General features: G+C 44.9%; 1 protein-coding gene across 1 annotated transcript in view; it reads left to right on the top strand.

Annotated features, from left to right (window-relative positions):
* The window catches only part of ISX (intestine specific homeobox), a 28,403-nt gene extending 15,201 nt beyond the window's left edge, over positions 1 to 13,202 (top strand). Inside the window, exons 3-5 of the mRNA XM_036761576.1 lie at positions 7,036 to 7,187; positions 9,089 to 9,205; positions 12,910 to 13,202. Of these exons, the coding sequence (XP_036617471.1) occupies positions 7,036 to 7,187; positions 9,089 to 9,205; positions 12,910 to 13,140 (500 nt within the window). The 3' untranslated portion in view covers positions 13,141 to 13,202. The remainder of the gene's footprint in view (positions 1 to 7,035; positions 7,188 to 9,088; positions 9,206 to 12,909) is intronic.
* Positions 13,203 to 13,918: the final 716 nt, after the last annotated feature.

Below are 13,918 nucleotides of genomic sequence, written 5' to 3' on the forward strand. Positions count from 1 at the left end.
AATTTATCTTTTCCCCCCATGGTGCCTAGCGGAGTGCCCCAAACATGGTTAGCATCCACACCCTGTTGATGACAGAAGAAGAGAGAGCAGGGAGCTTTGCCAGATCACAGAATATGTGGGTGGCCAAGTAAAAAATAAACCCAGAGAAAGTATGGCCTAGTGGAAAGAGTGGAATTTGGAGTTAGCAGACCTGGGTTTGAAGTACCTAGCCTGCTACTTCCTCCCCAGGTGACTGTGGCCATTTAGGTTTTTTGAGACTCAATTTCCTCATCTCTAAAGAGAAGGGAAAAAGAATAAACTAGATGACCTTGAAGGTCCTTTCAGTTTTAACAGTCGATGATCCTGTGAATCATGATGCTTGCTTCCTAGTTATCAAGTTGGACTAAGACCATAGATGAAAAAATTATAGATTTTTAGGACAGGAAGGAACCTTAGAGACCACTTAGTCCAACCCCCCACTTGTTTCAACCATCTTGCTAGCAGCTGCTGTGGGGGGTGAAAAATCAACAACAACCAGCTCACAGAATGCTGCAAGCTCAGGTTCTTTTGATCTGCTTTACTATGGAAAGCAACGTTAAGGGGTTAAGAAGCTTACAAATACCATTCACTTAGTTCAGAGGGAAAATCCAGCGCCCTGAACTTCAGAGCAAATACAAACGAATTACAAACAGCTCATAACAAGGGCTGGCCCAGAGTTACGTGTGCCATCACGGCTATGGGTAAGAGCTCCAAAAAATAGAAAGCCAACCTCTGGTTTTATATCTGCTTCAGGGTCAAGGGTGAGTCACACATGCAACTCATCCACATGACCTAAAATCGTCACAAAGATGCAACTTAAACCCACGTGGTCTAAAAGCCTCTGATGTCACAAACATGTCACTCAAACCCATGCAAACTAAGCTTTCCCTTGAGGCAAGGAGGTCATCAAGGACTCCTAATTTAATCAAGGAAATAAAGGCCAAACTCTTCAAGGGCACTTGGTTGAACTAAGTGCTAAGAGCCCATTTTGATTGCCAACACACCACTCCTCACCGCCAATTTTTTACACATGAGGAAACTGAGGCCCAGTGGTTTGCCAGAGGTCACACACATTATAAGTGGCAGCCCTGGGATTCAAAACCAGGTCCTCTAAGTCCAAATTCTGCCCTCCAGCCATTGCACCATGCCCCACAGCTTCCCTTCTCTGGGCCTCAGTCTCCCTTTTTCTATAAAACAAGGGGGTTGACTTAGATGATCTCAAGAGGCCCTTCCAGGTCAAGGTTTGTGATCCTAGGTCCCAGGCTTCAACACACACAGCCCTCTGTGTGTGGCCAAACCTGCTGCTGTGTCTCTTTAAAGATGAAGAACTCAGAAAGCTTTCTTTTCTCTTTTTTTACCCCTGGAAGGTCTGCCAACCAGCAGGCCAGGCCCACCATGTGGCATGTACCACAGCATGTCCTTCCCCTCCCCCCTTGCCTTGATAAAGGGAATATCTCTGGCACACTTCAAAAGGCCTTGGAATTTTCCAGCTTTTATAAAGAGAAAAACTTTGTGAACAAATAGATATTCAAGTCCCCTGGTGACTCATTCAAAGCCAGAGTCATAGCTCTTCCATCCTCTAACTTTGTTTTTTTCCCCCCACACATGATTGGTCTTTGGCTTGGGGTGTTTTTCTTCCTCAAAGGGGAGATCACACAGGAACTAAAAAATCCTTAGTTATTTAGGCAAAAAAAAAAGTTGCCTTTCCCTAGTGGAGGGTAAGAGTCTATAGCAGACTTGAAGGGAAATGTGTATGTTGGTAGCAGAGTTGTAACTAGGGTGGGACAATCAGGGCTTTTTCCCAGGGTGTCACCCTGAAGGAGCACTTCCCTCTGTCATGGTCTAAAGATCTCTCTCTCTCCCTCTCTCTCTCTCTCTCTCTCTCTCTCTCTCTCTCTCTCTCTCTCTCTCCCTCTCTCCCTCCCTCCTCATTCTCTGCTGGAATGCCCTAAGCAGGGCACCCCCATTCAGGCTGGGGACAAGCCTTCCTCTCAGAATCCCTACTCCCAATATACCTACCACTGGAACCTGATTGTCTTCTGATAGACTGACCCCTCAATATGAGTGGATTGTTTTGTCTTCCTGGTTGGGATTTGCTCCTTTCAGCCTTGGGACACACAATTCTCTCTGGACAGAATGTCCTAAAGGAGGCCTGGCCCTATTCCCCCCACCCTCAAACATCCAATCACAGCTACCAGTCTGGGGGCAAGTTCCCACATCTCTTTCTCTCCTTCCCTGACTCCCCTGCTGTCATCAGCTAAACAACCTTCCCAACCCTATTCCACACTGTTTTTCTGCCCACACCATGAGAACCAGCAGCAGGTTTGGCCACACACAGAGGGCTATGTGTATTGAAGCCCAAATGCGCTCCCCTAATTTGTTTATAGTTTTTGCCTTTATACCTAAATCGTGTACCCATTCAGACTCTATTTTGGTATACAGTCTATGTTGGTCTATGCCCAGTTTCTGCCATACTATTTTCCAGTTTTCTCAGCAGCTTTTGTCCCAGAAGCTGGGCCTCTCCACTCTGAAAAGGCCCAGTGGTGCCCTGGGTGTCTACTGTCCAAGACCAGCCTACTTAAGTTGAGGAAGGCCCATCACCAAAAAGGTTGGCCACCAGGTGACAAATTTGGCCTCCAAAAATCAGGTATTAAGGCATAAAGAGAGGGAATATACATGCCAAGGGAAAACATATTTGCACACACATACACATATGTACACATACATCTGTGTTTGGTGGTATACATGGTTGTGTGTATATGTACATTGTGTCATATGTTTACATATGTGTGCATAGATATAAATATATAATTGTGTCTATTAATTTTTCAATTCAATGTATGTATAGACATAGATATATCTGTGGCCATAAGTATGAATATAGAAATAGATTATATATAGACATAAAAGATCTAATAGATATATGGATATATGGTAGGGGGATAAATATAGATATAACGGATCCTTACAGTATTCAGGTATATATAGACATGAAAGGGATTAGGAAGGTTGGATAAGACCCAGTTAATTCATTCAATCCATTCTGCAAGCATTTATTAAACACCTTCAGTGTTCCAGGCTCTATGCTAAGTACTAGAATTTTTTTTTTGAAAAGCCTATCTGCCTTTAAGGAGCTAACATTCTGTAGGAGGGGAACAATAGGAACACCAATAAAGCCATAGGATTGTTTTTTAACCAGACCTGTGATTCCTGCTCTGCCATTTGTCCCTGATCTTATGCACCCATCTTTCTAAAAGGCAGGGTGTCTATTCACTCTGGTGAATAGACAGCTGGTCTCACAGGGGAGACCTGGGTTAGAGTCCTGCCTCCTACACATACTGGCTGTGTGACTCTGAGCAAGTCACTGAACCCCTCTGGGCCTGGGTCCCTCATCAGGAAATGAGGGGGTTGGGTTGAACTAGGTCCCTTCCAGCTCTCTATATGTTATCCTACATTATGGGCACAGAGAAGTCCCTGTGAGGAATCCCCTCCACCAAAGCATATTGCTAAGAGGAGGCTCTTAGAAAATGAATTAGGAAGAAATAAAGTGACGTAAGCTGAGAATCACACAATCAGGATACATCAAAGGCAGGACTTGAATCCAGACCTTCTTGAACACATGATAAGCTCTCTACCCAATGTACTACCCTGCCTCTGTATAAAGGAAACTTCTTGGGGGTGGGGTGGGAAGAATTCTACAGTTCCTGTCCTCCTGGAGCTTACAGTCTGGTACAGGGATATTCCACTTATATATATAAGCATTCTGATATAAGCTAGGATATCATGAAGGCAAAGGAGAGATGCCAAACAGTATTTGAAATGTAAGAAGGCAAAGAGAACATCTGGATGGAGCTGTAAACGTGGGAAGGCTCCAAAGAGTCAAAATTGGGCCTCGAAGGAGGGGTAGGATTGCAATGAGAGGAAGGGAAAAACAGACTCTCCTGGCCTGGAGTAAAGTAAAAATGTAGAGGCTGGAAAATGCTGGGCAGAATCAGGAAACAATGAATTATCTGGAATGGTTGAAGAATAGACCATATATAGGGAGAATAGTGTGAGTTGTTTAATCATTTTCGGTCATGTCTGACTCTTCATGACCCCATTTGGGCTTTTCTTAGCAGAGATACTGGAGTGGTTCACCATTTCCTTTTCTAGCTCATTTGACAGATAAGGAAACTGAGGCAAACAGGATCAAGTGACTTGCCCAGGGTCACACAGCTAGTGAGTGTCTGAAGCCAGATTCCTGACTCTAGGCCCAGCACTACACCACTGGGTCATAGAATAGCATGAGACAGGGCCTCTAAAATGAAGGAAGCACCAGCCTGGGAGATAGTGATGGCGCAAGTCAGACCAAGGGGTTTGGGGAAGCCAAGAATCCCAGCCCCCCAGAAGGGCTTTCCTGCCCCCAAAGGCCCATGCCTGTGAACAGCAGATGAATTTGAGGCTTCAAATCCTCCCTCTGGGAAAAGACCAGCTCTCCGTCCTCCAGATCACTGTGCTGAGTTCTGAGAGGCCCATGGAAGGAGTGACAGGTTTGAAGTCAATGCCGTCTACTACCTGGGTGACCCTGGGCAAGCACTGGTGGCCCTCTCTGGACCTCAGCTTCCTCCTTTGTCAAATTAGAGGACTAGGCTACATGGCCTCTGAGATCCCTTCCCACAATCCAGACCTATGGTCCTGTGATTCTAACTGTGTGACCTTGGACAAGTCACTTGTGTCAATTCCTGGGCCTTGGTTTTCTCTTCTAAAAAAAATGAAGGTGGGGGCAAGGAGAAGGAATTCTGGATGGCTTCTGCAAATCTCTCCAGCTCTACATCAATGATCCCAGTTCTGCTGTGGGAGATGCCTCCCCTCCACCAACAGCCCTCAGCAGAGACCATCCATCATCAGCCAGCCTGCTCCTGGGAACACTTAGTCTGAAGCCAGGCTAGCTTCTTCTGCCCTCCTTTCACACTCTGATCCCTGCCAGCTCTGGGACCCCTCTGCTTCACAGCTGGGGGCTAGGAGCTAAGCCTGATTAAATCAGGAGTCCCTTCAGGGGGTCAATTCCACACCTCTGACTCATAAATTTCACTTGACCAAAAGCCTGCTTTTGGCTCCCATTCCTTCACATTTATTTACAGAAACAACTTCTCCATATGTATTTTTTTCTCACTTCTCACCCCCCCCCCCACCCCCAAGCAAGTTTCACCATGGAGCCCCAGGCAATGTGACCTTCAAGTTACTTCATTTGTGAAGCCAAGTACCAGATTGTTTTCTGGACAGTCACGTTTCTGAACAGACATCCAAGGAGAGATGGGGGAGGTGTGAGAAAGGCTCTGCTCCCTTTGAGTCAAATCCAAGAAAAAGATGCATAGAGACTCTCAATTATTCTAGGATTAGCTAGCTAGTCAGGAATTCAGAAGCAATGATCCATCTCCTTCTGGGTGCAGAGAACCCAACGGTGACAAAGATACAAGATACAATATGGCCCTTGTCTTAGAAAACCTTGCAATCTTCTTGGTTACTGCTGATGCCTGGAACCTCATTGGAGACTCTGGCAAAGAATGGGAATGGCAGGCAAGTTTGGAATGCTAGACCTAGGAGGGGCCTGAGAACACAAAATGTCTGAGACTGGAGGGATCTTAGAATGAGGAATGTCAGAGAACAGAGAAGCTTTAGAATGGAAAACATCAGAGACCACAGAGAATTTAGAGCACAGAATGTCAATGACTGGAGGGAGCTTAGGACGTGAGCTGGCAGAGCTAGACGGGGTTGGAGAATATGAAATGGTAGAGCTGGGAGGAACCTTAGAACATGTAATATTAGATAGAATTAGTTAGAATTAGAACACCAGAGCTGAAAACACTAGAAGTGGGATTAGAACCTTGGGACATAGAATGTAAGAAATGGGAGGAACCCAACATGTCTAATGTGAAAATAAGTTTAATATGAATGTATAAGCAGAGCCTATATCAGATTGCACACCATCTTGGGGAGGGGAGGGAGGGGAAAAAATTGAGAACTCTAAATCTTATGGAAGTGAATGTTGAAAACTAAAAATAAATTAATTAATTTTTTTTAAAAAGAATTGGGAGGAAACTTAGAACAAGTAATATTAGAACACTGAATGTTACAAGTCAAAGGGTCCTTGGACTATTGAAGGAGAGAACTGAAAGAAAAGAATATTTTAGCATTTGAAGGAAGTAGGGGTCACCTAGTCCAGTCCCAACATGTTGAAGTTGAGGAAACTGAGGCCCAGAGTCCTTAGGTGATTTGTCCAATGTCACCTGAAAAGCAGAAACTAGAGCCCTGGTCTGAGCTGGGACTCTTTCCATCACTCTGCCTTGTAAATAAAAGTCAAACTTTGGCTCCTTTATAGATTAGTCTTCCCAAAGATTCGGAACAGGTTTATTAACATGATGCTCCTAGACGTTTATTCACCAAAACATATAAAGCACCTACTCCGTGCTACACTGTGCCAGGCATTGGGGGAGAGGAAATAGGCATAAACAAATGCAGCCTGGCCCCTTCTCTTCTGGAATTTGCAGCCTAATGAAGAGCATAATCAACATGCAGAGATGAGTATACCAGATTCAGAGATGATGAGATTATCATATCAAGTGGAAGGAATGAGTTTGAAATCCAATGAAGGAAGTCATTGAAATTTTCATGGAGGTGGAGTTTGAAGGCTGAACTGCAGTGATGGCAAGAGGATTATGGAATGTCAGAGCAAAGAGGCAAGCAGGACAGCCCCAGGCCATGTCCAAGGGGCAGCAGAGCTTAGTTAAGTTTGGCCAGAACATAACAAATCTGAAGGAGAGCAGTGGAAAGTAAATGGATACCCAACTGCAGAGGGCCTTAAATGCTAGCACCAAGCCACAGATTTCTGCTTTTAGCCTGTAGCCAATGGAGTAACATCAAAGGGTTTTCAGCGGGACTTGAAAGACAGCTTGAAGGACTATCCTGATGTCAATGGGGGAAGGCAGGGAGGAAAGGGGAAAGGGACTGCTGTTAAAAGGAGACCTCTTTACCCTACAGAGGAGAGGAAAGGCAAGCGAAGAATCCGTACCACGTTCACCATGGAGCAGCTTCAGGAGCTGGAGAGGACGTTTCAGTTCACCCACTACCCAGACATCCATATCCGCAATGAACTGGCAGCCAAGATCAACCTTCCAGAGGCCAGAATACAGGTGAGTGCCACATGTGTGCCCTCATGCCCAAATTTCAAAGGTTCTTGGACTACTTCTGAGGGCATTTAGATAATATTTTAGGGGCTCAGTTTCCTCATCTCTAAAATGACAGGGTTGAATAATATGGCCTCTGAGCTCCTTTCCAGCTCTAGATCTACGATCCTATGACCTAGATTGAAACCCTGGCTCTGCCAAGTACTATCTGGGAGCCTTGGGGAAAACACCTAACCTCTTTGGGCCTCATTTTCCTCATCTGTAAAATGGGATGGTTAAAGGAGATGGCCGTAGTAAGCCTTGGGAGCAAGACTCATAACAAAGTCATCTGACTCCAAAGCCCACATTCTTCCATAGTACCATCGGGCTTGCTCAAGATCATGTTGCTAGGTCATAGCAGACTGACTTAGGTTTATTCTTTCCACTGCACACGTTCCATCCCTAGAAGGCCAGCCCGTTGGCCACACATCCTACTAGTCTAGGCTGCCCTAATCTTGATCACACTCCCAGAGCTAATGCAACACAAGTTTTCCAGGAAAACCAAAGGTCAAACCCAGGTGTCCTAGCTCATGTTCTCTCAGCCAAGAGCACAGATCAAAGGCTTGAAGTAGAAGGGGCCCCAGAGGTCAGCTAGTCCAACCTCTTCATCTTCCAGAAGAGGACCAGACTCAAGGAAAGGAAGTGACTTGCTTAAGGACCTACAGAGGTCCCACCTGGAGGTGCAACTCAAAGCCAGGTCCTCTTATATGGCTTCCTGAGATCAAACTGTTACATCACAGAATTCAGAGTGGGGAGAGAACTCAGATGCCAGCTACTCTAACCCATATCTCAAAAAGGATTGTTTTTACAACAATGTAACAATGATGTTACTTGCAACTACTGTGGCTGCATAAGGCCAACAACATCAGCATACAGGAGGGCTGCTAGCACAGGTTCTTTGATCTGCTTTTCTAAGGAAAGCAACTTTAAGGGGTTAACAATCTTACTTTAATTAAACATACATATATCATTCACTTAGTTCAGACGGGAAAGCCAGCACCCTGAACTTCAGAGCAAATACAAAGAGAAATTACAAATAGAGAAAATATAAACAGAGCAAATAACATAAATCAACAGAAAGGCTTCTAGTTGTCTGACCAAAGCTATACATATATACTAACCAGAGAAAAGCACAAACATCTGAGTTTTCAAAGCCCAGTAGGGGGTGGGATGGGGAGTTCCTTAACAGCTACCCAGAGTCTCTATACCAACACTCTTCCAATGAGTGAGCCCCGAACAAAATACTAACCTCAGAGTATATGTATACTTCTTTAGGGTCAGAGGGCTTCACACCTCTCCTGACCTAATTAGCAAAAGGATGTGGGCTTTCCTACAAATAAAGGCAAGACTCAATCAAAGGCACTTGATTGCCTTAGTGCTGAAAAGCACTCCAAAAAAAGACAACAATAAGTCCCACTTCACTTGCCATTACAAGCAGTCTCAACAAATGTCATTAGACCTGGGCTTAATCACCTGCAGGGATGGATGACCCACTCCCTCCTGAGGCAGCTTGCTGAAATAAGATCATCTTCTGCCCTCCTTAGATCTCATCTGGAGCTTTGTGTTGGCTTAGGAAGGATGTTGATAAGGTAGAGAGTATCCAAAGGAAGAAGGGGGATGAAAGGCCTTGACTTTATGCCACAGGAAACTCAGTTGAGAGAACCAGGGATGGTAAGTCATAACGTGGGAATAACAGTGATCATACCATGCACCTCACAGAGTAATTTGAGGATCCAGTGAAATAATGCCTGTAAAGTTCTCTGAAGCCATAAGATAACATCTAAATGCCAGCTGGCAAGACAATGATGAAGGTTTTATTCTATCCCCTTTCTCTTATTATCTCTCTCTCCTGTCCTCCTTCCCCCTAGATCTGGTTCCAGAATCAGAGGGCCAAGTGGAGGAAACATGAAAAACTTAGCAGTTTCAGGGGCCTGCAGAATCTGACAGACATGGACGTTATCCCAGCACCAAAGTTGGACACGTCTGTAAGTGGCAGACAGACCCTGGACAGGAATATCAGAGAAGAGGAGGAAAGACTCTGAGATGGGAGGGCTGACCTACCTGGGAGCACCCTCATCCTGGGCTGAAAATGAGGCATTGTGCTGTGTCTTGGTGACAACATCCAAGTGTGTTAGCAGGAGCCTGAAATTCTAGTCTTAGCTTCGTTGCTAGTGACATCACCACAGGCAAATCACTGTCCTTCTACCCATAATGGGGGTGGAGGAGGCTGGACAGACCAGAGTAAATCAATCAACCAATGAGACTTTCCTGGTTCTCCCAGTTGTTGATAGCCACTCATCCAGCCATCACTGTTTATTTTGTTCTTTCTATTTATCTAATTTGTTTTTGTTTATTTATGTTATATGCCCTCCCAGTAGAATGGAAGTTCCTTGAGGGCAAAGACAATCTCATTTTTCTTTTGGCATTGCCAGCACCTAGCACAATGCTTGAACACATAGTAGGTACTTAATAATGTGTGTTGACTGATTGACTAAATGACTCCTTCTAATTCTAAGATTCTATGGACTGACATTCTTTTTCTAAGACCTCTCCCAGCTCTTATTTCCTATTCTAAGCTCCCTCCCGACTCTGATAGTCCCTGTTCTAAGGCCCCTTCTAACTCTGCCCTTCCCAGTTCTGACAACGCCTGTTCTAAGTTACCTCCCAGCTCTGACCTTCCCTGTTTTAAAGGCCCTCCCAACTCTGATGTTCCCTGTTCTAAGGCCCTCCTAACTCTGATATTCCCTATTCCAAGGCCTCTCCCAGCTCTGACACTCTCTGCTCCAAGGCCCCTCCCAGTTCTAACAGTCTCTGTTCTAAGAAACCTCCCAACTCTGGCATCTATTCTAACATCCTTCCCAGTTCTGACTTTCCATGTTCTAAGGCCCCTCCCAGCTCTAACATTCTATGTTCTAAGACCCCTTCCAGCTCCAGCATTCTCTAAGACCCTTCTCAGCTCTGATATTCCATGTTCTAAGGTCCCTGAAGTTTCCATATTTTCTATATTAAGGGCCCTTTCAGCTTTGACCTTTTCTGCCCTAAGTTCTCATCCCCTTCTCCCACTCCTGTTTTTCCCCCAGCAGACTCAGTCCTGCTTTAGCCCTCCCCCTGCTTTCAACCCAAGTCAGGCCCATCTCCAGGTTTTTCCTGAGCCACCCCTTCTTGTGCCTGGCCCAAGCCTTACTTTGATTCTGATCAGTCTCTTTATCATCGCCCCTCCCCTCCTGCATCCCTTTGATGTCCATGAGACTGAGTCCCTGAGGCCTCACTGGGAACCCTGCCTTAAATAGAGAAGTCTGGATACCTGGGCTCTAGCAATAGCCCCATTACTAAACAACTATGTAGCTTTAGTCAAGTGAGCCCACTGATCAGTGTCTCAGTTTCCATCAGCTGTCAATTGGGATGAGGGTAATAACCATCGATTCATAGATTGTTAGAGCTCAGCTGCACCTCAGAGTTCATTCTTAAAATGGGAAAATCAAGGCCCAGAGCCACTGAAAAATTTCACACCACTCCCAAAAAGCCAAGCCAGGAAACAAACCCAAGAATCCAGACGCCTGCGGTCTGTCTCCCTACCTCAGGGAGGGTTGTAAGATCAAATGCGAAGAGCAACATCAAAGTGCTTTGAAAAGTTAGAGAATCTCTATGCACATACAGCATTGGCATTAACGCTCCCCTTTGCCCCACATCAAAGCCATTGCCTGAATTTTGATCCAAAGGGCATTCCTCTGGTTCACAGTTCCAGCAAAAACGTAGCTTCTCCCTGGCCCCCTGGCTCTTCACCACGTTTCCATTGGCCACAGATGAGGTCTGGTAATCAGCTAATGTCCATTAATGATCCCTAAAAGAATGGGCTGAGTCCACAATGACACTGTAGACCTTGACCTAATAGTGTCTTCATATAATTTGTTCTCATTAGGGACTCAGCACATCAGAAGAGTTGGCTTTTATGAGACTCCCCACAATTATCCTGAGAGACAGAAAGAAAATGGAAGTTTCCCAGACTCAACTAATTCTCTTTTGATGAGCTAACCCCCTGCCCAGCTAAAACAAGAAGTAGTGGAAAGGTGGAAAAGTAGATGGATTTTGGGGTCCAAGGACCTGGATTGGAAGCTTTGCTCTGCCATCTAAAATCTGCTTGGCCTCAGGGCCTCATTTTCCATATCTGTAAAAATGAAGGGATGGAGTTAGATGGCCTCTAGTGTCCTCTCCAGCTCGAAATCTAGGATCCTAACCAAAAAGTGTCCATATAGGTAAAAATGCCCTTCACTCGACCATACCATTTCCTTAAGCTCTCTAATTAAGTCTCTAATCACAGAGGACAGTCCAGTCAAATAAGTTTATCATTCGATTCAGTTCATTTTATTTTAACTCAAAAATATTTTTTCAGTGCCTGTAAGGAGGAGAAGGAGGAGGAGAAAGATGAGGAAGAGTAAGAGGAGGAGAAGGAAGGAAAGAAGATATTCAAGGCATACTCACATTAAAGACTGGGGACAAGGGGCCAGTGAAGGAGACAGAGTGGGAGCTTATGGAGAGTCAGGGGAAAAAAACACGAGAGGGAGGTGTCTGTAGTGGAAGAAGTTGCTTATAGGGGGCAAACCTAAGGATCAAAAGCTATAGAGAGGCCTAAAAGGATGCAGACCCACCCTACCCTCCAAAAATAGGCCATTGAATTTAAAGACTAGCAGGGGCAAATGCCTTGTTGTAGAGGAATAATGACTGCCTGGAAGAGAGGGAGTACAGCTATTGTAGGATGTCAAGGCTAGTACAAGTGAGCATTCTCTGACATGTGACTAACCCTTATGTGCTAATATTTCAAGAGAAGACAACAGCATTCGGTTACATGAACGTACTATTTTGTTGCAAACAAAAACTATCAAAAGAACCACAATCTACTAATTTGCTGCTGCTGCTACTGCTATTATAACTACTACCACCACTAGTACTACTACTACTACCACTACCACTACTACCACTACTACTACTACAACTAATAATAATAACAATAGCTAGCATTTATATAACACCTACTATGTGCCAGGCACTGGGCTAAGTGCTTTACAAATATTATCTCATTTCCCACAGCAACCCTTGGAGGGAGGTGTTATTATGATCCCCATTTTACAGATAAGGAAACTGAGGCAAATAGAGGGGATTTTTAATGACTAGCCCAGGATCACATAGCTGATAAGTGTCTGAGGCTGGATTTGAACTCAGGTCTTCCTGACTCTAGGCCCAGTGCTCTATCCACTGTGTCATTAATCAATAATGACATTGGACTTAAAGACAGATGATCCTGGTGTTGGGATCCAGCTCTAACGCTTACGGAATTGTATGAGTAAGAAGAAGTCAATATTCAGCCTCTGCTAGACACCCTCTGGTGATAGGGAGCTCACCTCTTGAGGCTACCCATTCCCATTTTGGACCACTCAAATGGGAAGGAGGTTTTTCCTGGCATCTAGGCTAAATTTTTCTAACCTCCTCCTGTCCTTCCTGGTCCAGTCCTCTGGAGCCATGCTGAATAAGTAGATGGGAGTTTACAACTTCTGGGAAAACCAGGTCTTTGAAACAACCATGTATTATTTATAATTATTCAACAGTGGAGTGAGATCTTTGGGACAGCCTGAGGTCAAGCATATGCTAGAGTAAGTTCCATAAACTAATTTTCTCTCTTCTCTCCTTGAAACAGGGATCCAGCCTGACTCCCGGGGTGCTCCCCAGCCTAGTATACCCAATTGGATATCATTTTCCCATCCAAGGACAGCTGATCTCTGCCTGGTTTCCTCCCTACTTTGTACCCAATCCATGGAACATGCTATCTTTCCCTAGCCCTCATCTGCATCTGAAATGTGTCCCCACATGTGGCATTCCTTCTCCCCAATATCCTGAATGGGGCAGTTTCTGTGCTGGTTTCACATAGGAAAAAAAAATCCCTCTCTGGGCTGACATCTCCAGCACCACTGCCAAGCAGCAGGTGAGGCGAGCCAGATGGGACCCTAGGAAGACCCTAGGGACCATTTAATATAATGAGTCTGACAGCTTTGAAAATCACTAGCCTGCTCCCCAAAACCAACACATCGAAGCCTAGGAAAATGGCTTGGAACCTCCCTTTGAGAAGTTACAGGTGGACCCTTGGACAAAGAAGATTCTCAGAATAATAGCCCCATGATCTTTGGTGTTGTGGAGAGAGAGCCAGCCTCTGAGAAAGGAAAACCCAGGTTCAAGACCAGGCTCTTACACACACTGACTTATACATACTGTGTGACCCTGGGCAAGTCAGTTAATTTCTCAATGCCCCAGGTAACTCTCAGATAGATTGCAGAGAAGGTACTCATCTATACTATTGGAGGGATTTCCTCACTGAGAAGTCCCTACACCAATGAAATCACAAGTCTTATTTTTAAAAAATCAATGTTTCCCTCCATTGTCCTAGACATGGAAGCCAACTTGTTCTAACTTCTGTCCTTTGTGATAAAGCAAAAAGCTCAAGATGAGAAAGCACAAGAAAAGGTCAATCCCCAAAGAGAATTTAATCCCCCCCATCCTTCTCTACCCCAGTGGCACATTTCACAAGGCCACAACAAGGACTTCCTGAGGCAAAGTCCAGACTGTCCTTTGGATAAAGTGTGCCTTAATGAATGTTTTACTCCATCTAGAAATGTGGTGTCTAACCAGAATAAAAGGAGTGGAGGTAGGTT

The sequence above is a fragment of the Trichosurus vulpecula genome, chromosome 5 (assembly GCF_011100635.1).
Source record: "Trichosurus vulpecula isolate mTriVul1 chromosome 5, mTriVul1.pri, whole genome shotgun sequence".
Classification (NCBI taxonomy): Eukaryota; Metazoa; Chordata; class Mammalia; order Diprotodontia; family Phalangeridae; genus Trichosurus; species Trichosurus vulpecula.